The sequence below is a fragment of the Corvus cornix genome, chromosome 13 (assembly GCF_000738735.6).
Source record: "Corvus cornix cornix isolate S_Up_H32 chromosome 13, ASM73873v5, whole genome shotgun sequence".
Taxonomy (NCBI): domain Eukaryota; kingdom Metazoa; phylum Chordata; class Aves; order Passeriformes; family Corvidae; genus Corvus; species Corvus cornix.
The window spans coordinates 14,097,913-14,120,190 of NC_046343.1; the positions used below are offsets into that span (position 1 = coordinate 14,097,913).

The 22,278-nt window shown below is 42.9% G+C and overlaps 1 protein-coding gene across 2 annotated transcripts in view; it reads right to left on the reverse strand.

Annotated features, from left to right (window-relative positions):
• Positions 1-22,278, reverse strand: part of LOC104693510 (protocadherin alpha-C2) — a 92,297-nt gene that overhangs the window by 55,119 nt on the left and 14,900 nt on the right. Inside the window, exon 1 of one of the 2 annotated variants that reach the window (XM_019289961.3) lies at positions 18,998-21,590. The exons of the other annotated variant lie outside the window; for it this stretch is intronic. Within the exon in view, the coding sequence (XP_019145506.2) occupies positions 18,998-21,412 (2,415 nt within the window). The 5' untranslated portion in view covers positions 21,413-21,590. Of the gene's footprint in view, positions 1-18,997; positions 21,591-22,278 lie in introns of those variants that run through there. 2 annotated transcript variants of the gene reach the window in all.

The following is a 22,278-nucleotide window of genomic DNA, read 5'->3' on the forward strand; positions in this document are numbered from 1 at the left end:
GTGGGCGACTAGCACCATCTTCTAGGCCATGGGTATTTATGAGGTCTATGGAAAAATAATATTTTGGTATTTTAAGGGGGGGCCTCACACTACTTCTTCAGTTTAATCCCATCTTTCACTTCATGTTCTCAGGATTCCTGCAATCTTCTGCAACCCTACTTACTTCAGTGAGGTCCCCCCTCCACCATTCTCTGAAGGAGACTGTACAGGGTGTTTCCTGGTGAATTCCCATGCCTCAAGGACTATCTGAGCAGGAAGATACTGACTAGAGATATGGCAACATAAAGGCAGGTTATGGTCTGCCTTCTGTATGGAATTTCTTGGGGATTTGGGATTCCCACTTTTCCTAAAAATGCTGCAAAACGCCTCCCTGAGGGAATGTGAACTACGTATTTCTATGCCCAACTTCTTTGCTCCTATGTCCCAGTCATCTTCCACACTTGAATTACTTCTTGAACAGTCATCTTTTCATTTGGAACCTGCCTCTCCCATGTTTGAAATAGACAGGTTCTGTGCCAAATTGCTCAGTTGGATTGGCTCTGTTCTTTCGTGTCTTTCCTTAAATCCATTTTCCCATTGGTAGGAATTTAGTGAGAACTTCTTTTCGTATCACAAGCATCTGAAGCCAGGCTATTTAAAACGTTGCTGTTATGGGAACCAAGGCTGCTAAACAGCCAGGAAAAATCCTGTTTGTATTTAGGTCACAATTTCTTTGCAGTAATGTACTTGCTTGTTCTAGAAAATGGCATGTAAAGAAATTGGAGATGGGTATGGAGAGAGATTGGTGTTATAAATTTCAATTGAGATAAACCACAAAGATACACAGGAAAAAAATTATTTTCTTCTCCTGATCGCCAGAGTACATTCAATTATTTCTCACTTCTAGTCTAAATTTTAAGGATGGATATGTCTGACTCATTCTGTCTTCTGCTATATTTTTCTGATGACTTAAAAATGCTTTTGTAATTTATTGCACATAATGTCACATTCTGAATGGAAGGACATTAACAACTTGGACACCAACAAAATAACTTTCACCTTTCTAAAGTCACCACCAAGCCTGTAACTGTTATTTTACTGCCAAGTACTTTCTTGAAGGTTTTTGTTGGTGTGTTTTCCTTCATCACCATTGTCTCTCTTCAGAGACACAGTCTTTACCACTCTTCCATGCAGGCTGTGATTCTCCAGCTCAAGCAATCACCACTAAATTTCAGCTCAGTGAACTGGTCATGAGACACACTGGAGGCAAACAAGTCTCTTCCAGGTGATTATAATCTAATTTGTTTCTCAGCTCTGGCTACTGCCTTACTCCATACTTATATTCACATGTGTTTCACACCCCTCTTTAGAGTTTGAGAACTGGGATAAGGTTACAAGGTAACTCTGACCCTCCTGAAATTATCTGAATGTTTAACTGAATATGTACATATGAAATCATAAACGAGTAGACAACTGCCTGGAAACTGAAGACTCAATTTAGTTTTCTGCTTTAAGGAGTTCTAACTGCTGTGCTCAATTCCCTAAGATGTGCCTTCATCATAAGCCACAGGATGTCCACTCACCTTCTCCCTTTCTGTTGCTTTTCCACATTTTTCTCCCCTCAGCCTCCTAGGAGCTTTGCATTTGTCCTTGTGGCTGTACAAGAAATACACTGCGTTCCAAAATGATGCTGATAAGGTATGCTGATATCTCCTTTTCCCTTCATTTTTGTCTACACAATTCAGATAAAGTAGGAAGCTAAGCACCAAGCAGTGGCACAGAACCAATGGAAATGGAGACCTAGGTATAAAAATAGAGGGCAAGAATCAAAAGTACAGGCAAGGAGTAATATGAGGAACAGTCACCTTCTTCACTGCTGAGAAAGACCAAAGGCATTTTCTTTAGAGCCTGCTCATGCCTCTCTTTAATAGAGAAAAGAGATCAGGTTTGTATTATTAAAGTATACAAGTACCCAAGTACTGTGGATTCCCTCTCTTGAAAACACATGCTGAGTTACACCTCTTAGCTTTGTTTATCCTCCCTGCTTACTCCTAAGTGTCTCTTAGAAGTTAACAACCTCAACCTCAATCTGCCTGGTTTGGATCTAACAAGGAACTGGCAATCCTGTAGGTTTGAAATCACAATTTTACTGATGACCTGAGTTTGTCTTTGAGGCCGTTAGAAGTATTGACTGTCAAAGCCCTAACTGTAACCTGCACGCCTTGTGCTGGATCAGATTTTGCTTTTTGGGAGGTTGGTGTTCTCTCCTCCTTCATTTGCACTTTTCTTTCTCGCTCTTCTGCTCACTAATGACTTTTCCAGGTTTGTTGCATTTCCTGAAAGCATCTCCATGAATTCTCCTAATCCATGAAAGTACATCAAGCTACAGAATGATAAACTTAAGTCATAGAAGCATATTTTATGTTTTGATTTCAGTGCTTAATTTATTGAGCCCTGTATTTGGGCAATCATATTCGGTTCAGAGACACAAAACAACAATGTGAAAACCCCCTTTCCTCAGCAGCTGCCCTGCTAAGGTACTAACAGGATTACCCCTTGTACCTAATGGTTAACTCACGCTTTTGTTATTCACAGATACTTTCACTGCAACTTCCTTTTACAAGCCTGCCTAATCCATCCTCAACACTTCTAAAATGTTGCAGACCTTTCACTGAGAGAGGGAGGGAGCACCCAGCCCAGACTCACTAGACTTACACCTGCTACCACTCTGCTTCCTGGTATTTTCAAAACACCAGCTGAAGCAGGCATTAACCTATTAACCGATAACTGGGTTGTAATATCAGGTGCATTCTCTCACCAAAGCAGACCTACCTGCAACTTCAGTCCCGTGTGACAATTTAAATGTCACTTAAGAGTTTTGTGCATATTGCCTAGGCAGGAATGCCTTCCAACATACATTCACTGCAGCCACTCCAGGCAGCCCAAGACACAGGTAGAAATCTAAGATGCACAACTGGAAGATGGCTGGATCATGCAGTGGATACACCTAAGCTATGTTCTTGTTGCTCAAAATTTTTTCCAGCAGCTGAGTCACAGTTCTGTCCTTTCTTTCTCTGTGACTCTTAGAATGGTTTGGGTTGGAAGTGGCTTTAAAGCGCATCTCATGCCAGCCCCTGCCATAGGCAGGGACACCTTCCACTAGCCCAGGTTGCTCCAAGCCCTGTCCAACCTGGCCTTGGACACTTCCAGGGATGAGGCAGTCACAGCTTCTCTGGGCAACCTGTGCCAGAGCCTCACCACCCTCACAGGGAAGAATTTCTTCCTACTCTTTCCACATCTCTACTCCAAAGCTGTATGGGAGGTTAGCTCTGAACTGCAAGGCTCTGTTTCAAACCACCAAGATATTCTTACACGGCACCAAGCTACAACTTGCTCCTGAAGTTAAATATGTAAAGCAGCACAGAAGTGATGGACAGATTTTCTCAATCTAAAATCAGACCCAAAATGCTCTTATACTGAATAGTACAGAGCTGCCCTAAATTTCTCAAATTAATAGAACAAGTTCTACTTAATCAGACTTAAAAGTGTAGTGATGACTTTCCCTTTCAAGGTTATATTTTAGAATTAACTGCTTGATTGCTCTTTTCTTGATGTTGGACAAAGTCAATGTCAACTTTGCCAGGAAATTAAATCATTACAGCTATGCTTTTTAAAACATAGAAGTGAAGCAAATCACGACCTCTACCCCTGGCTGGTGCAGTCAGACAAAAGTCCCAAGCTTTCTGCAGCCAGAGGCTCAGCCACCACCAAGCCAGAAAAGGAAGATCTGCCTATGTATCATGGAAATTCCTTGCTGTAGAATGGATGAGCAACCAAAAGAACAATGAAGGTGGTGCTCTGGACTTCTGGAGTTCACCAGCAGAAACACAGGTTGGGTATAGGGTGTACCCACCACAGCTGCCATGACAGACAAGCCAGATACGGTGTGGAGTGAACCTCTGCACGTCTGGTTCCAGCCCTTTACGGGAGGCTCAGCATCAGTCACCGTTTAGATTTGCAATTCTCTATATGGGGGGAAGGAAGAAACTTGACCCCAAGGACAAATAGAATCATGGAATATCCTGAGCTAGAAGGGACCCATAAGGATCACTGAAGTCTAACTCCTGGCCCTGAACAGGACACCCCAATAATCCCACCCTGTGCCTAAGAGCCCTGTCCAAACACTTCTTGAATTCTGGCAGGTTTGGTGCCATGACCATTCCCTGGGGAGCCTGTTCAGTGCCCAACCACTCCCTCTGTGAAGAACCTTTTCCTAAACCTCCCCTCCTGTCACTGGTCACCAGAGAGCAGAGAGCAGTGCCTGTCCCCCATGAGGAAATTGTAGGCTGCCATGAGGTTTGCCCTCAGTCTCCTCTTCCCCTGTTTTCTCCTCTTGAGGAAAATCTCCATCACAGAATCCAGGCAGATTTTAGCACAAATGGGAAAGGCTTTGCTGAGCAACATGGGCAAATACCCAAGAACCTTCTACTCTTACCCCCCTTGCAGTTCCACTTCCAGTTGCAGGTCTTTGCCTACAGTTCTGATACACGTGCCAAATCTCATGCAGCCACACAGAAAATTAAACTACTTCAACTATTTTAAAGAGCAGCTGAGAGCCATAAAGGAGGCAGGAGGGGATTGGAGCACAGACCCCATAAAACATACTGAATATGTGAGGATTTTTTAATAAGACCAGTATTCTGCTCCACAGCTCTCTGTATTTCATGTGTCTGCACAGGAATGGCTAAGCAAGGAAAGTAGGGCAGGAAAATATTTCATTTTGTTTGTTAATTCTCAGCAGGCATTTCTGAGCTTAGAAGATCTTTACTTCAAATCCTATTACAAAAATCCTTCTGCCCAAACTGTGCTGTTCTTGGACTATTTATAACCTATAGTCACGTATATGACGGGCAAAATGTTAATACTGCAGATTCTGCTGATATTATCTGACCTCAGGACACGTCCCATTGATTTCCTTACTCAGCAGAACCAGGAGCAGCATTTGACCCTGACTTACACTCTCTGCTAAATGATTTTGGTTTATATTTGTGTTTCTCTGCAGGGTGCTGGCACACAGTGGGATTCCACACCCTCCTTGCTCCCAACCCTAACAGACACACAAAACTTTGGGGTTTTCTCTCTGTTGACTTAGAATCTACATTCCAGCCACTTTATGCCCTTTACTGTACTTTACAATCTCAGTCATATTTAACAAGGTTATCAGAACAGCACAGAGAATTGGATTCCAACTGTATGCTTCCAAGTAGTACCTGATAATGTACCAAAATAATCTGATAATAATTCTATGCAAAAGAAGCCCCAGCAACAATTTATCTTCCTCATTTCTTGTGAACACTTTATCAATAGTTTGAGTTCATTACATGTAACTAACCTGATTTTTTCCTGTCTGTAATCCATGGTATTTGACTTGCACCCATTTACTTTCTTTCCTTTTGCATGCAGAGATTTGCAAAAAAATATATATTTAGGATTAGTATAAAGGCAGTATGACTCTAAGTGTGTGCATATGTGCAAACACACAAAGAAAGTACAAATAAGGAATAACAGGAAAATAATGCATTAATTGCTACAGAGGACCCTATATGAGGTTTTAATCCATATGAATGAAGAGAAGGGAAATGACCTAAAATAAAGTGTCAAGAAGACGGAGAAGAAAACTGGAGCCTTAAGATGCACAGTGGGGAATACAAGGGAACCGTGAAATTAAAGAATTTTACTGAAGACTATAAAAGGTGAAACAAAACAATGATACAAAAGATCCCAAACAGCACCCATGGCTAATGGGGATCAAAGTCCCAGACCAGTCTCTTGTCACAACAGAATGGGCCTGTGAGCCATGACAGCCAATGTCCCTTGTCCCAAAGCACTGCACACAAGTGATCCTGGTCACCAGTGACCATCAGGCACTGATGCTTGGGAGTTTGTGCATGTGAGTGTACAAAATCTAGAAAGAAAATAAGTGAGAGTGGGAAACTTCAGAGATTTTGCAGAAGAAAATCATTTTCCCTGCCACAAGATCTTGCACACTCTTCTGTAATCCTGATTTCCTACATAGTAATTCCAGATCCTTCTTCGCAAAACTGAATTTGCACACAGGGTCAGACCCTGAGAGGAATAAGAGTTCAGTCTGAAAGGTTGAGATTGCAATAGCCATAAGATGCTGTGAGCAACCAAGTTAAAACAAAAACACAGACAACACTGCGTGGAGGGGTCCAGAGAAGGAAAAGCAATAATGGTTTTTACAACCCAGAGAGACTTTAAGAAAGGGATGAGGCATGGCTGTATGAGGTCTCTGCTCCAAGTCCACCTCCCTATCTACATACAGACACCAGCAGCAGCTCCTGCATCCTTCTTCATGGCTCCTCAGGCTCTAGCACTCACTGCTGTTATTGCTGCTGGAGAACAGGACTAGCTCCAGGCAGCTGGAGGGGTTGCAAGGAGCAGAGCAGGAGGGAGATGAGATGGGAGCAGTCAGCAACATCTCTCAACTCATTCCCTGGATGGGTACAGCAGCAGAGAATGAGGCAGTGCTGAACAGACTTTAGGAAATACAAGAACTGTCATGTCACACACAGTATTAAAAAGGATTTGGCAGCATGGCATGAAAAATGTCCTGTGTTGTACAGGCTGACAGGCACACCTCGGGGTGAAACAGTGGCCAAGGTATTAAGATGATGATGGAAAGCCACTGATCACAGCTGTCCAGTTCAGGACCTGTATGCCCAGCTTCAACACTGCTGTAGTAGCTCTGTCAGATTCACCAGTGCAACAAGTTCACCTCTGATTTACGGCATCTGAGAGTACTTGGAAGGGGAAGCAAAGAAAAAGGGAAATGCAATGTATGAGGTGGGGCAGATTATGATCAGAAGCCCAGAGGAAGGCCTGAGAAGCAGTGGCACTCATGCAGTATCAAGAAGGGGAAAAAAGTACCCTGGAGCTAAACTGGGGCTTTAGAAATCAGGACAAGACAAAAGCGAGACGGAGGCAGAAGCAGTTGATCTCATGCCATAAAAGCAGGAAGTCAGTGGAGCTGGGTTCTGTTCACTGTTACATCAGGGACTTCATGATTTTTGGCAAGTATCTTAATTGGTTCATACAATGTCAGCAATATCTGGGCTCAAATGGCCACAGCAGGGTTTAAAGCACTACTGGAAAGGATACTTGGGTAGTCTCAAGCAATAAGGTACATATGCTCGTGTATAATTTATTACTTGCACTAGGTGCTGAAGGGAGAGAAGTGTTTGGGGATTTTTAAGTAAATATTAAGCAAATCTGTTTTCAAACTTCCCTTTGGAATTCTTAAAACCTCAGTGACACAAAATATTTATGGTTTGAATTTAGTAAGAGTTCAATATTTGTTTCCTTGAGCATGGGAGTTCTTACTGAATAGATCATCATGATGGACCTAATAAGATATTCCTTTAAAAGCTGGACTATACCCGGTGTTTAGCATGAGTTAGTGCTGTAGTATTAATGCAGAACTACCTTATGCATTTTGCATGGATCATACACGTGGCAAAACCAAACATTTTTGTGTGCTGAGGGAAACCCACACTGTTTGTACCTCTTCCTGCAACAGCAGGCAGTGGCTGTGGGATGCAGAGGACAGGGTATCCTGCCTGGTCCTCAGCTGCTCCTTCCAGAAAGGCACAGATCTCCCAGCCTTAGAGAATGTATCTGCTAGCCCTGGTACACCTCAAATGACACCAGGCTTCCAGCTTTTAACAACTCAGCTGAGCTCAGCCTATTTCTTCCGTCGTTGAACAGAGAAACCACAGCAGGACATGGGAGACTCTGAGTGATAAGCAGGGAGGATGATATCAAATGCACCCACTGAAATCAATCCCCTCTCCTTGTACTAATCAAAACATTGTCCTCCACAACCAGATAAACCTGCAGTGTCTCAGCATGATTCTTTGCATTTGAAATTCCTAGCAAAGTGAGCTCTTTGGGGACAGATTTTAGGATTGCACATTTGGAGTACAAACTATTACTGGCCACATGGTAAGGAAAAAAAACCTAAAGTAATGTCCAGCAACACCAGTGTACCTCCTGGGCTTCTTTATCACACTGAACAGTGGTTAAAGACAAAGTTTAGAGGCCTTCAAATCCAGTTCACTGAGAAGGACATATCCCCCCAAGCCACTACCACAGTGGTCAGGGGAGGCATTTCTATGGAAACAGAGCCAGTCTTCAGCCAGCAAAGTCAAGGTTTATAAGAGCACAAAAAGCAGTGAGTTTCTGCATGCTGGTTCAGTAAAAACAAGAGACTGGGTCTGGTCCCTCTCTCAGGGGTTTATGTATTTTAAATCAGAGTGAAATCTGAAAACATTTCTGAGAATGGGAACTGGACCTCAAGAGAAGGTAAGGAAAAAGGGACAAGCATTGGTGAGGACAAAATAAAAACAGAGGGAAAAAGAGGTTTTGAAAGACAGGGAGGTGCAAATCAATCCATATTGCTTTCATTTGGGCACCTGATCCTTCAACCATGAACACCATAGTTGTCTTTCTGCTGTACAAACACTGGGAGCAATCTTGACATAGTATTTTCACCAAAGACTTTCAGTTCTCCTTTAGTCCTTCATTCAAGAATCCTGGCACTTAAATTTACCCACAATGGGAACACTGCCAAATTTTAACACTGATGAGTTATTTCCTGGGCTTTTTTAATACTGCTGCAATACAAAAGCCTGTACAATCTTCAGCGTTGCTAGAGTCTCTCTGAAACAAAGCATCTTTACTCCAGGTAAAAGTAGGAGAAGAAAGAAGCTATTAGATTGCTGAGGTATCAGATGTTTTATCTATTATCTTCCATTGTGTTACTTCTGTTTAATTGCTGTATTGTTGCATCATGCAATTAGTTAAGCTGTCTATTTATGCTCATCTTTGATACTTATTTGTTCACTTCTCTTAGTTCCTTACACTCCTTGAATATGTTTTTAGTGGCACTGTGAAACAAGCTGCCACAGACAAGGTGCTGCCTTCAATGTCACCCACGTACAGGACTCACATTTCTAAACCATCTGTGCTGAAATTAGGGACCCTCCTCTTCCTTACACCCTGGTCCAGGACTGGGCACTGCGTTCATTTGTTGCTTTTTTTTCCTCCCTATCCTCTGTCCTCAGTTCCAGCCCCAGCCTCAATTTTGGTCTGGGCCCCAATCATACAACTGCAATTACCAGAAGGTCCTGCCAGCTCTTGGCTGGATCAGGGCTCTCTGCTGGCAGGACTCAGAGGGAACTGAGCTCTCCAGCTCTTGTGATTATCTACCAAGTAGAGTGAACAATAATTTCTCAAAAGCTTGTAACTCAGCCAACCTTAGCAGCTCTTAATGGCTATCAAGCATGATATAAAGACCACTCTGCAACAAATACCAAGCCCTTTTTCCAAAACTTCAGCAAGATACTTAAAGGAAAGATCAGACACATTCCACATCAAAAGTAGCGTGGGCAGCAGGTCAGAGGAGGGGATTCTGCCTCTCTTCTCAGCTCTGGTGAGACCCCACCTGCAGAGCTGCCTCCAGCCCTTGGGTCTCCAGCAGAGAAAGGTCAAGGACTTGTTGGAGTGAGTCCAGAGGAGGCCACCAAGTTGCTCAGAGGGATGGAGCACCTCTCCTATGAGGAAAGTCTGAGAGAATTGGAATTGTTCAACCTGGAGAAGAGAAGCTTCACGGTGACCTAATTGTGGCCTTCCAGTACCTGAAGGGAGTCTAAAAGGAAGATGAAGAGCCTATTTGCAAGAGTATGGAGTTATAGAACAAGGGGGAATGGCTTCCCAATGCCAGAGGGCAGGGCTAGATGGAATATTAGGAAGAAATTCTTCCCTGTGAGGGTGATGTGGCCCTGACACAGGTTGCCCAGAGAAGCTGTGGCTGCCCCATCCCTGGGAGTGTCCAAGGCCAGGTTGGAGCAACCTGGGGTAGTGGAAGGTGCCCCTGCCAAGGGCAGAAGGGCTCAAACTGGATGATCTTTTAAGGTCCCTCCCAATCCAGGCCATTCTACAATACAATTCTGTGATACTTTCATTATAGACAAAAAGACTGTTTTCCACTACCCTCAGTCTGAGAAATGACCAAAATGTTCGGTCAAACTTGTCTAGGAGGTAATCCCCACCTATCACAGGTAATTCACACCTATCATCACCCTGAGGGACTTGAGGGTTTCTGTGATGACAGGGTTTCTATGCATCAGACCATTTTTGTAGCAGGTAACAGTATGAACACAGCCTAAGATGCTGGAAAGGTTTTGTTCATTCAGTAGTGGACAAAGCTGAAAATACAGAAGTCTATGGCTCCAAGGCCACCAATTGCAATTGCTTTCATTCAATAAAATAGAACAATTTTAAAGTTGCTCATACTGTTGAATTTCCTTTCATCTGTTACTGAGGTGTGAGTTCTCTTCAGATGACACATTAACCTATCCTTTGGTTTAAGCAAAATAGCCCCCTATAAACAATATAGAGTTGCAATATAGGAAGCAAATTTAGATTGGATCTTTGGATACGAGATGCTACTGTTGACAGTAACTGCTGCTGGTCCATTTCTCCTCTGTTAAAGTATTTTGAAAACCAATTCTTTTGGAAGAATTATTGCTACATTAAAAATGCATGATATTAAGTGACTCAACACAATTTATAATAGTAACTAAAAAGTGTTTTTCAGGCAGAACACTTTTATATATAAAATTCTAGCAGCTTTATTGGAAGCAAACCAGGCTTGAGCATTAGCAATAGCCAAATATAGACCAGGAACATTCTAAATATACAGCATTATGGCTGATAAAGAGAATAATTCTGCTACCTTTGAGGTGACTGGAAACCCTGGGTACAGAGATGTAATAAGTTATGAGATAATGCAACCTACATTTGTTTGAGATTGTTAATGTGTTTGAAATGGCCACAAATTACGGAGATTTTCCAGACTGCACACTTTTGCATAGAATAAAACACTTATGCCAAGACTATGATTAATTTAGAGCCAATATATTTTTTTACAAAGGAGAAAAAATGTGTCGGTGTTTTCAGGGGGGAAAAACCTACAACAAAATCATAGCTATTGTAACTCCATCCTTCTGCTACTTCTGTTCTAACATGATCTCTGTTCTGCAGACACAGTTAGGAGGGAGTAGGAACATTTAAAGTCATCTTTGGCTTTTTAAATGTTTTGGGCAGCCACTATGTTTCTTTTTTTTTCCCACCCAATCCAGTTTAATCCAATACTGTCATTTTTACAAGTTTTCCAGGAGCCTCAATTACCTACATTACCCACATTTGCCCCATATCCTAGATGAGAATACAAACAAAACAGAAGAGAAACACTTGGTGATGAACTATTAATTCATAGAATGGTGGCAGCTTGATGGTTTGGGATTTTATTCAAAAACATCTGGATGCTCTTTGAGCAGGCTGAGTGAAGAAAACCTTTTTTCATAAAACACAGCATGACAGTGGTAAAGGGCCCCACCACACTAAGAGCTCCAAACTGATCATATTTTTGAGTGCACATTTGTATTCTGCAGCTCTGTTCTGACCACGATCAAACTGGCATCTTTCCATGTTCTATATTAGCTCAGGTTAATTTTTCCTGTAGTTTTTTAATAAGGTGACAGGCATTAAAGAGGTGGAATGCCTTGTAGAGCAGCACAGTGCTGTAAAAGTGAAGACAGGAACTTGCTTATTCTAATCCCTCGACAAATATATAATAAGATTAAAACAAATGAAAGTGCAAATAGCAGTCCTAAACCAACAACCCCAGATCCTTTGAAGCTATTCCAGCTGGCAACTTTGACCACACAAGTTATTTGCTAGGGTGATTTTACTTCATCAGCCCCAAAAAGGTGAAATAAGGCAGCAGTTCTATCTCCTCTGACTGGAGGGAAGAAATCACTTCCTTTTTCCACTAAATCTCCTTCCTACCAATATGATATTAAAAACAAATAGCTTTAGAGTTTGATTATCTTTAAGGTACTCATGACTGTTCAATAAAAAACAAAACCAAACACACACACAGAGTAAAGCAAAACCAAACAAGTGAAGGATTCACTTGGAGGAATATATATAGACAATAGAATTGACATAGGCCATATTCCACAAGATTAGTATTCTACAAAGAAGAAGACTGAGTCAACTTCTCCATTAAGGACAACACAGAGTCACAGAGTGGTTGAGGTTGGAAGGGATCTCTGGAGACTGTCCTGTCCAACCCTACTACCTCAGCAAGGTCAAGTAAAGCAGGTTGTCTGAGACCATGGCCAGATGGCTTTTGAACCTCTGCAAGGATGGAGACTTCACAATCTCCCTGGGCAACCTGTGCCAGGGTTCAGCATCCTCATAGTGGAAAAAACCCCAAGCAACAAAACAAATAAATTACTTAAGCTTTGACAGAGCCTCCTCCTCTTTTCCTCTCACTGGACACCCCTGAAAAGGGCCTGGCTCTGTTTTCCTACATTAATAAGAACCCCCCAACCCCACAGCCTTCTCTTTTATGGGCTAAAAAGTCCTGGCTCTCTGTCTTTCCACATATGAGAGATGCTTCAATCCCTTGGTTATCTTAAGGGCCCATGATTGGCCTGTCTCCAGTAGCTCCACATCTGTCTTTTATTGAAATCACAAAGTTGGAAGACTGAATTCAGGCTTACATTGAAATGTCTTCATACTACAGGTATGAATACAATCCTGAGGATTTAAAATCATGTAAGGAAAGCTGCTTTAACCATAAGGATATTGCACTGATCTCCATATAACTATTGGCTACAAAGCAGAACCTAAAAGCTGTCTAAAATACATTCCCAAGACACAGAGCAAAGAGCTGTGTAGTTCAAAAGATGAAGGGCCCACTCAGCTGTAAGACTTCCCTGCTCCCTTGCTTCTGACCCCAACAAAGGAATTGGAAAAGGTTGAGAAGTAACACCACAGAACCTTTTGGAATCAATACCCTCAGGTTTTGTGAGAGAACATGTTACACTTTGATTTTGCAGACTGGTGGTGCAAAGATGCTTGACTTTTGCAGAGTAAGAAAGAAATAAAAAGCCACAGTGCCAAGACCCATCAGACTGGGCCCAGCCGTGGGGGAGATGGAAGAACTAACAGATCAAAACATAAAAATCATTCCTTTGGAGAAGAAAGAATCCAAAGTACAAAAATGTGTTCATTTTCCTTAGAGAAACTGCTTAAAGACTAGAGGCTACAAACCTCTTTTTTTTAATGTACCGTCCTTCTCTGATATTTAACTTCCACTTGCCTTATTGGTCAAATTTGCTTTTATTCTCCAAATGCCTCTGATAGCACCAAATCCTTGAGCTATTGCCCTCCCTGTTTCTTTGCCTTACAAATCCTCAACTAAATGCCTTCATTCCCATGTGCCTGCTTGCCCCCCTTTTCAGTTCAGATGCTGGATTTTGTTACCGTTCTTTTGATTAATTGCAATTTTAAACAGTCCTCAGCAAGTCACAACTCCTTATTTTGAAACAAGCTAGCTGTAATCCCAGAAATCCACAGCATTAACACAGTTATACTGAGCCACACTAAAATCCAGCAGCTTCTCTGCAGTGGAAAGCAGAGGATGCACAGGCCATTGGTACAAACACACAGCACACATGGACCAATGATCCCCTAGAGCCACCATCCCATTTTATGACAATTAATCTGTATTTTCCTCTGTTTTCAGTATCTTGAGTGTGACATTGAATATGTGACAAATTACTCAGGGGAACGGAAATTGCTGTCACCAAGGAAGAACCAAAATGCTGAGAATTAAACATCCTCAATTCCCCACTACCTGATTTTCATCACAGATTTCTAAAAGAACTGATAAATAAAAGCATAGGACTGAAGAGAATTTGTTTTGGCTTAGTTTTTTTGGTTTTTTAATATGAACCTGTCAAGTCTGAAGTAGAATAATCTCTTTGGAGAAAAACAACTGCAGACAGTGACTCAAAATGGTGAAATTCAGCCTGTGTGACCACAGGCCCATTACCCTGTCAGTTTGGATACAAATTTGGATGAAAGACTAAAAGAGAAATGAAGGTACACTGAAAAGAAAGGAAAATAGTCATAGATTTATCAAAGATAACAATTTGCTAGACTGGTTTTCAATTCTCCTCAATAGAAACAAACGGAAATTCATCTCATCTATTCTGATTTTAGTAAAACATTGAATACAGTGCAGCATTGAAAAGTTTAAGACACAAGAAGTTGGGCTATTCTAACAACAATTGCAGAAGATGATCATATGGAATCATTCACTTCAAAATCTTGCTATCTGTCAAGATAAAAGTCATTCATTTACTCTCAGTGCTCTCTGTAGACTTTGTCTAAACTCATATAACAAAGATGAACAGCATGATTTGCTCTGAGCAGGTGACTAAGACTTTTTAACATCTAAGACTCAGACATAGAGCATTTAGAGGGATGAATTTGGGTGGAAGAACCATCTTGGGAATTAACCTTTACCCATCCACCTCTACCCCCAAAGAAGTTCTGCAACAATACTTCTGTGACTGATTAATCAACTTATTAAAACTATGGAGAAGGTAATTGGCTTCCCAAGAAGAATCAGGTGATGTATTCCCTATGACCTGGGCAAGGAAGTATTCCTAGCTACATAGGAAGTCCTTTCTCTGAAATATATATGTCTGGTCTGGTCACACATTTGCAAGAAATGCAAAAAATATATATCCAAAAATTAAAAACTGATGCTGAGAAGGGTTATCAGCATAATCAGATAAGTGCAGAGGTGAGCATAGGAAAAAAAGACTGAAAAGGATCAACTTGTTTAGCTTGGTAAAACAAAGGCTGAGAAAGGATGTGGTTGCTTTCTAAGCTGTGGGTAAAGCAAGATGCAAAGAGGGAAAGAACTACTCACACTAAAAGGGAATTGCTGGCACAAAATCAAAAGTCTACAAATTCATTGCAAAGAACAGCTGGCAGGATGTCAGAACAGCATTTCAAAGCCTTACAGGAATAACTTTCCAATAGGAATAATGGGCACAGCCTAGTGAATTTTGTAATTAAAATGATTATTTTTACAATTAGAATTTAAATCTTTGAATTTCAATATTTAAGATTAAATGGTGACTGGTACAGGAAAGGACTAGTCTTGATCTAAATTATGTTTTCTTGTTTTATGATTTCATACAAGGATTACCCTTCCTCAGCCCACGTCACCATTCAACCTCATCCTCCCCTTCACCTTATCCATCTCCAAATACAATCCTATTACTCTCCACATCCCCTCAAGCCCTTTGTGTCAACCAACTCCTCCTGTCACTCTCCCTTCCCCTACTTCTAAAAATAACTCTCCAGGACAGGCATCAGACAAGCAAAGTTTCAGCCCAGGTATTTGTAGCCTTTACAGGGCTCAGAGCTCTTTTGCTGAACACATCCTTCTTTGTGAAAGGGAATTGGAGTGGTCAGAAGGATGCACTTCCCCTTGCTGAATTTTCTTTGGTCATCACTCCTTCCAGGATTTTCTTGGCTGGACCTCAAGAGTAACCTTTGCAGCCAAGAAATCTTCCTAAGAACTTAATTCTTGTAACGTGGACATAAGACTGCTGGTTCGAGACAGGTTGTTATTAGCACTGACAGAAAGAATTGGGAAGGTGCTTCACTCTTACATTTGACTGTTATTCCCATCAGAATGAGACACAGGGAGGGTTTGCACACACATCTGGTCTTCACTTGTGTGAGGAAGCCACTGATGCTTAGCCCGCAGCAGTTCAGCCTCAATTGGCAGCCTGTCTCAATGTAAGTGGATCCATTTTTGTCACTGGAAATGCATGCCATGTTGTGCAAAATTATTCCACTCCCATTACAGTTTAGAGAGAAATATTCTCCATTGCAAGGTTTGCATCTATTTTTTTGGGTGTAACCTAAATACTGAATGCCAAGTCACAGAGAGGTCAGTATGCTCTGAATGTAGAAATATCTCACAGGCCTTTTGTGTAGCACAATGGCCAACACAAGCAAACAAAAGAACTGTAGCAATCCATGGCTACATCACAATCCCAGAAATCAGTCAGTGAACCACTGCTTACTTTAGTAACCACTCGTGCCTTTGTCTCTCTCACAGCACAGCAGCCTACCATGCTTTTCACTCAGCTGCCATTTATGCCATGCTGCAGAAAGACACAACAAAATACTGAAAAAGATACAATTACAGTTTACTCTACTGCTCTTATGGCCATACATAGAGCTATTTATAGCTCCAACCCAAACAGAAAATATAGAAGCACAAATGGGGTTCATGCGTCTGCATATGTAAACACATCCAAGCCTATCGTTTCATTCAGTAGCAAAAGCAGAACAAGGATAAAGAAATCAACCTAAATTTTGAAATACATCTAAATTTCTGGGAATTCAATTAACTTTTCATATTTGCCAGCCTTTTTCTATCCCACATGTATTGAAAATTAGAATCACCTCCTCAATTTAAAAAAACCCAACAAAATAAAAATCAGGTTATTTAAGTCCTGCTAAAATTGTAATTTTTAAATACTTTTCAGTGCTTTGAAGGATAACTATGAAGTTGCTCCTACTGCCTTTTAAATATTTGTTACTTTCTTTTTGGTACATTCGTATTCTTAGGAAGCAATAACATCACCCCTCCTCAAAAGCTCAAAGGGTCATGTAGGTTTGTTTCTAAGTCCAAATGAATCAGTGCGAAAGCACTTTTGGACTACATTTAGTCAACATCCAAAATTAAACTGTAAATTTTCAACCCAAAATTTCTAATGGTAAATATATATATATGTGTAGTTAATTCTCCAGCTCGAATGCCACTGGAATGATCAGCACCAAATTAATAATAACCAGCATGATTTTGGTTTCAAGGGTAGATGGATTTTTACAGTCCCTGCCTCTGCTCCCCTACTCAGGTCAATTAAATTAAAGCCTTTGGACTTTCCACATAAGCCATATCTATGGTTACACCTCTGAGTATTAGAAGCCAAGGAAATAAAATTGCCAAAGATGACATCTGGGATTTCTTTTTCCCCACTATCAAAAGCTCCTAAAAAGGTGTCTTATGTTACAAGTTTAAAAATTCACCTGAATGACTGAAATACAGTGAGATGTAATGAGACACATTTTAGTTGTTCTGATTATGGAGATAAGGGATACTTCTTCATTTTTCTTATTACTTGGTTCTTTAATGTGTTGGTAACCTGAGTTTCCAGATCTTGCTCAACTGAAACAAAGAAATGAGTTGTGACAGTTTTTTGAGGTTTTTTATTTGGTTTTGTTGTTATATATATATGTCATCATTATTATTAGTTTTGCAATTATGAACTACTCTCCAGCCAAAGTTACACTCCCCAGACACTGTCAGAGTTCTTGCAGACACCTTCTGAGTTAAGATATTGCCAAAAAGTTTTTTAACTTCCCATTACAAAAGTTCTAGCTCAACTTTTTTGTTTTTCAGATCCTCAAATAATCAACGACATTCCCAAAGTATCCAGTGCATTAGGTACAGATTCTTCTTTACATACTGCCAACTGCCTTTTTCCTAGACTCTACACTTTCTTATGGAAGGACACCAACCCTTTTCCTTTTGCAAGGTCTAGGTATTCCACATACCCCTCTCTGAACAGTGAGAAACCCACAACACCTGCAACCCTCTGCTGCTACAGAATTTAAAACTGATTGTGACTTTGATTAAATACTAGGAAAACCATCATGTGTAAATCAAACCTGGTCAACACATAAATAAGGGAAGGTGTGATGAACTAATTGCATAGTGAAGAGCAAATTGGGACCTTTTTAGAAGGGAATATTTACAAAAACTCACTACTTGGAAATTCAAGAGTTATAAACCAAAGTGTTACGTAGTTGAATGTATATTTGATTATCCAAAGAAGTTATTGAAGCTACCCTTACATCAAGGTTCAAAAAGGAGCTGGGCTTTTGCATATATTTAAAGATACAATAAAGATTTCAAAGGTGAAAATAAACATAATGGCTCCAGATTTAAGACAGCCTCTAATAATTGTAAACTAGAATAAAAAACAACAGCAGGAAGCAGATTACACCATGTCTGTCTAACCTGAGTTCTTACATTTCCCTTGGAAACATCTGGAGCAGCTCTTACCAGACACAGAGCACTGGCCTGGACAGAACCAACAGTGGTTAGTTACTGTTATGCACACCAAGGAATTTGACAGTCTGCAGGCAAAACATCTCAAAACATCATAAAAATATAAAGATGACTCCCAGGACCTATTAAAAATACATATAGAATCTTAGACAAGTAATGCAGCAACACCCAGGAGATCAGGCCTGCAGCCCACCTTGTAGCCCTACATTGTGATCACAAAAAGATTTTTTTCCTGCAAAATCACTCATCACACTACTGAGAAGAACCCAGCTTGGTGAGAGGCTCAGAAGAGAATTATTTAAGGTTCACAAAACCTATGGATTGCTTGGAAAGTGAGAGGAACACTACAAATCACATTTCTTAAAGAGGTGCTGGATATTGAATTATTGCTATTCCACCGCAGACTTACCTTGGGCATTGCAAACCAGCACCTTGGCTCCACAAACTATTCCCCCTCAATGAAAAAAAGCTCAGGAATGTCAGGGTGGGGATAAAGAAAAATATTTAAAAAAATAAAATCACAGACTCTACACAGTGTATCTTAGAACTACCATTGATTAGAAACTCGCATGGACTCTTATCATGCCCCTGCTTAGCTCTCTGAAGACAATGGCTTGGCTTGCAAGAAATTTAGTTTTCACTTACACCCTTACCATCAGTTGTGTCTGAAAGCCCTTAATGTTTGCAGCAGAAAAAAAAAAAATCTCTTCTGCCACCCCATGACAATATTTCAGCCAAAGAGATTCTTGGCTTTAGGAAACATATAAAAGAAACTGAAATTTCCTCCAGGTGCCATGAATCGAAACCTGTTTTCCTGCAAATGCCCACAGTATGTTCTGCACTGAACAACCTAGAGCAGACACAAGGCCATGTGTCTGGGAGAAAAAAGTGAAAGGAAGAAGTACTTACCACGAGGACAGCACTCAAACGGTCACTTTGGACCTGCTGCACTTGGATGCAGGGCCCTGGCACCTGTAACCTTGAGCCGCTAGGAACATTCCCAGCATCACCATTTGGGATGCTGCTGCTACTAGGCCCAAGACCTACAGATGCCCTGTACAAGTAGGTGTGAGTCAGTTTACCCACACCAGTGACCTCCAGCATGTCCGGTGGGAGGTGGGAGCTGGGCAGCATGTGCACACTGTAGCAATACTTTTTATAGTCATCAGCTGGGCAGCAGCAGCCATTGCAGCAGCAAGTCCGGCAGCGGCACAGCCGGATAATGGCAAGGAAGAAGATGAATGCTGCAAAGATGAATGAGACACAGGAAAGGGAAACGATCAAGTAGATGTTTGTAGCGTTGAGTAGGGGTGGTGGTTCCCCGCTGTCATCAAAGTCTGGCAGCGCCTGGGGCAGGGTGTCAGCCAGCAGGATGCCCACAGTCACGGTGGAGGAGAGCGGTGGATCCCCGTGGTCCCGCACCACCACAACCACCTTGTGCTTGAGGAAGTCAGTGGAGCGCATGGAGCGCGTGGTGCGCAGCTCACCGGTGTGCGGTGACAACTGGAACAGGGTAGAGTCGGAGGAATGGGCAAGGTGATAGGAAAGCCAGGCATTCTGTGCATTGTCCTCATCATCTGCCACCACTTTGGTCACCAGGTAGTCCTCATCAGCCAGGCGGGGCACAACTTCCACAGCTACAGAGCCATTCTGGCTGGTGGGGTACAGGATGGCTGGGGCATTGTCATTCTGGTCTGAGATGTAAACATTCACTGTTATGGAAGCACTCAAGGCTGGTGACCCGTTGTCCTTGGCTTCCACTTGGAAATAGAAGCTCCTAAGCTGCTCAAAATCAAAGGCACGTTTTGCATAGATGCTCCCATTGGCCAAGTTCATAGACAAAAAGCTGGTCAGGGCACTGCCCGCAACTGTGGAATTCCTGAGTGTGTAAGAGACCCGTCCGTTCTCCCCTATATCAGGGTCAGATGCCGAGACCTGGTAGAGAAAAGCACCAAGTGGATTGTTCTCTTCCACAAACACATCGAATGTGTCAGCACTGAAGACAGGGGGGTTATCATTCACGTCAGAAATCTGCACCCAAACAGTCTTCTGAGTGGTGATAGGAGGAGAACCCAAGTCTGTGGCAGTAATGGTGATGTTGTACTCACTGATCAGCTCTCGGTCCAGAAGCTCACTGGTGACAAGGCTGTAGTAGTTTTGAAGGGAAGGCTTTAACTGGAAGGGAAGGTTTTCAGAGATCTGGCAGGTTACTTTCCCATTCTCCCCAGGGTCTTTATCCAAAATACTCAGCAGAGCTATCACCGTGCCAGGAACAGCATCCTCAGGAATGGGACTGGAAAGGGATGTAATTGTAATCTCTGGGCCATGATTGTTCACGTCAGTGATTTCCACCAGCAGCTTAGCTGTGCTGGACATGCCAAATGCCCCATTATCCCTTGCCTCAATAAGCATCTCGAGAAGGGGTCTCTGAACAGCTAAAACGCCACTGACTGTCACCTCCCCAGTGTGCGGGTGAATTGAGAACATTCGCTGTAAGTCAGCAGAAGTTGTATTGCTAAAGGAATACCTGACCTCTCCATTTGGACCTTCATCCAAGTCCGTGGCGTGCACTTGCACTACCAAAGTGCCACTGGGGGAGTTTTCCAAGATACTCGCCCTGTAGACCGAGTGCTCAAATTCTGGTGCATTGTCATTGGTATCCAGCACAGTCACAATTACCGGGACATCACCAGACTTTGGAGGATTCCCACCATCTTTGGCTGTAAGCACAAGTCTGTGAGTGGCTTGCTGCTCCCTGTCTAAGGCTTTCTTCAGCACCAGTTCGGGATATTTACTCCCATCCCCGCGTATCTGCATTTCCAAATAGAAATGTTCATCGGGGCTCAGAGTATAATTCTGGACACTGTTAGCACTTTCATCAAGATCTTGGGCGTTGGGGAGTGTAAACCGTGCCCCAGGTGACAGGAACTCAGGCATGTTTATATGATATTCACTTAAGGGAAAGCTGGGGGAGTTGTCATTTATGTCCAAGACTTTGAATTCCATCCTATAAAGCTCTAGAGGGTTTTCTAACACGAGTTCATAATTCAGAACACAGACAGACTTTAATTCACAAAGCTGTTCTCTGTCTATGGGCTCATTAACAGACAAAGCCCCCGTGCTGGCATTTATATTAAAATATTGCTTACTTGAACCGGTGATCATGCGAAATTTCCGAGCTGAAAGTGTAGCTGCATCTATTCCTAAATCCTTTGCTATGTTCCCAACAGACGCTCCACGCTCTGTTTCCTCGGCGATGGAATACACTATTTGCCCGTCCGCGGTGCAGCAAATAAGGCAGAAGACCATTAAGTAGCCCCGCATGCTTCCTCCCCTGGCTCAGCTCCCCGCAGACCGGCTCAGCAGGAACATAATCCAGAATTTCAGCAAAACACCCCAAGTTCCCGGCGCGAAGCGAACGGGCACCGGGGCGCACCGGCGGCAAGGCGAGAAGTTCGGTGCAGGCGCGGGAGGCTCCGCGGCGGCTCCGCTCCCCCCCCCTCCCCTCGCCGTGCCGCCGGCTGCCGTGCGGGGCGAGGCGGCAGCTCCGCAGCGCTGCGCCCGCCGCCGCCGCTCGCTGTGACCGGCGCGCCGACCCCGCGCGGTTCTTAGGCGGGCAGCGGCGGCGGCGCCGCCCAGAGGCCGCGGCGACACCGGCGCCACCGGGGGAGGGGGCTGCGCTCCCCCCGCCGCCGCTGTCCCGCCGGCCGGCGGCTGCTTCTCCTCCCGCTCCTCTTTCTTCCCCCCTCTTCTTTAACGCCCCGACGGAGATGGAGCGGGGGGCTGCGCGCAGCCGAGTCCGCGTCATGGATGTGTTTCCGTGAAAAAGAGATGCGGAGCAGACCCCCCTCCGCGCCTTGCGGGAGAGTCAGCGAGAGGATGTGCTGCCGCACGCTGTCAGAGTACCGCGGTGGAAGGGAAAGGTGGATGAGAAGTGACAGGCATCGGCTAAACATGGGTCAGCACAGCCCAGGCACGCTCCGGCTGAGCACAACATTTCCCAGAGGGGTTTTAAGAGCACAATTAAAGGAGGCAGTCGACTCTACCCCTGTGAAACTTTACAGGGGGAAAAAAAAAAAAAGGCCATCAGAAAAAGAGAATATGCAAAAGGAAAAAGAAAAAGGCTCTTTGCTGCTTCACCTTTTGAACAAGGTAAATTAACAGAGATTATTGGAGAGAAGGGTCTCTGC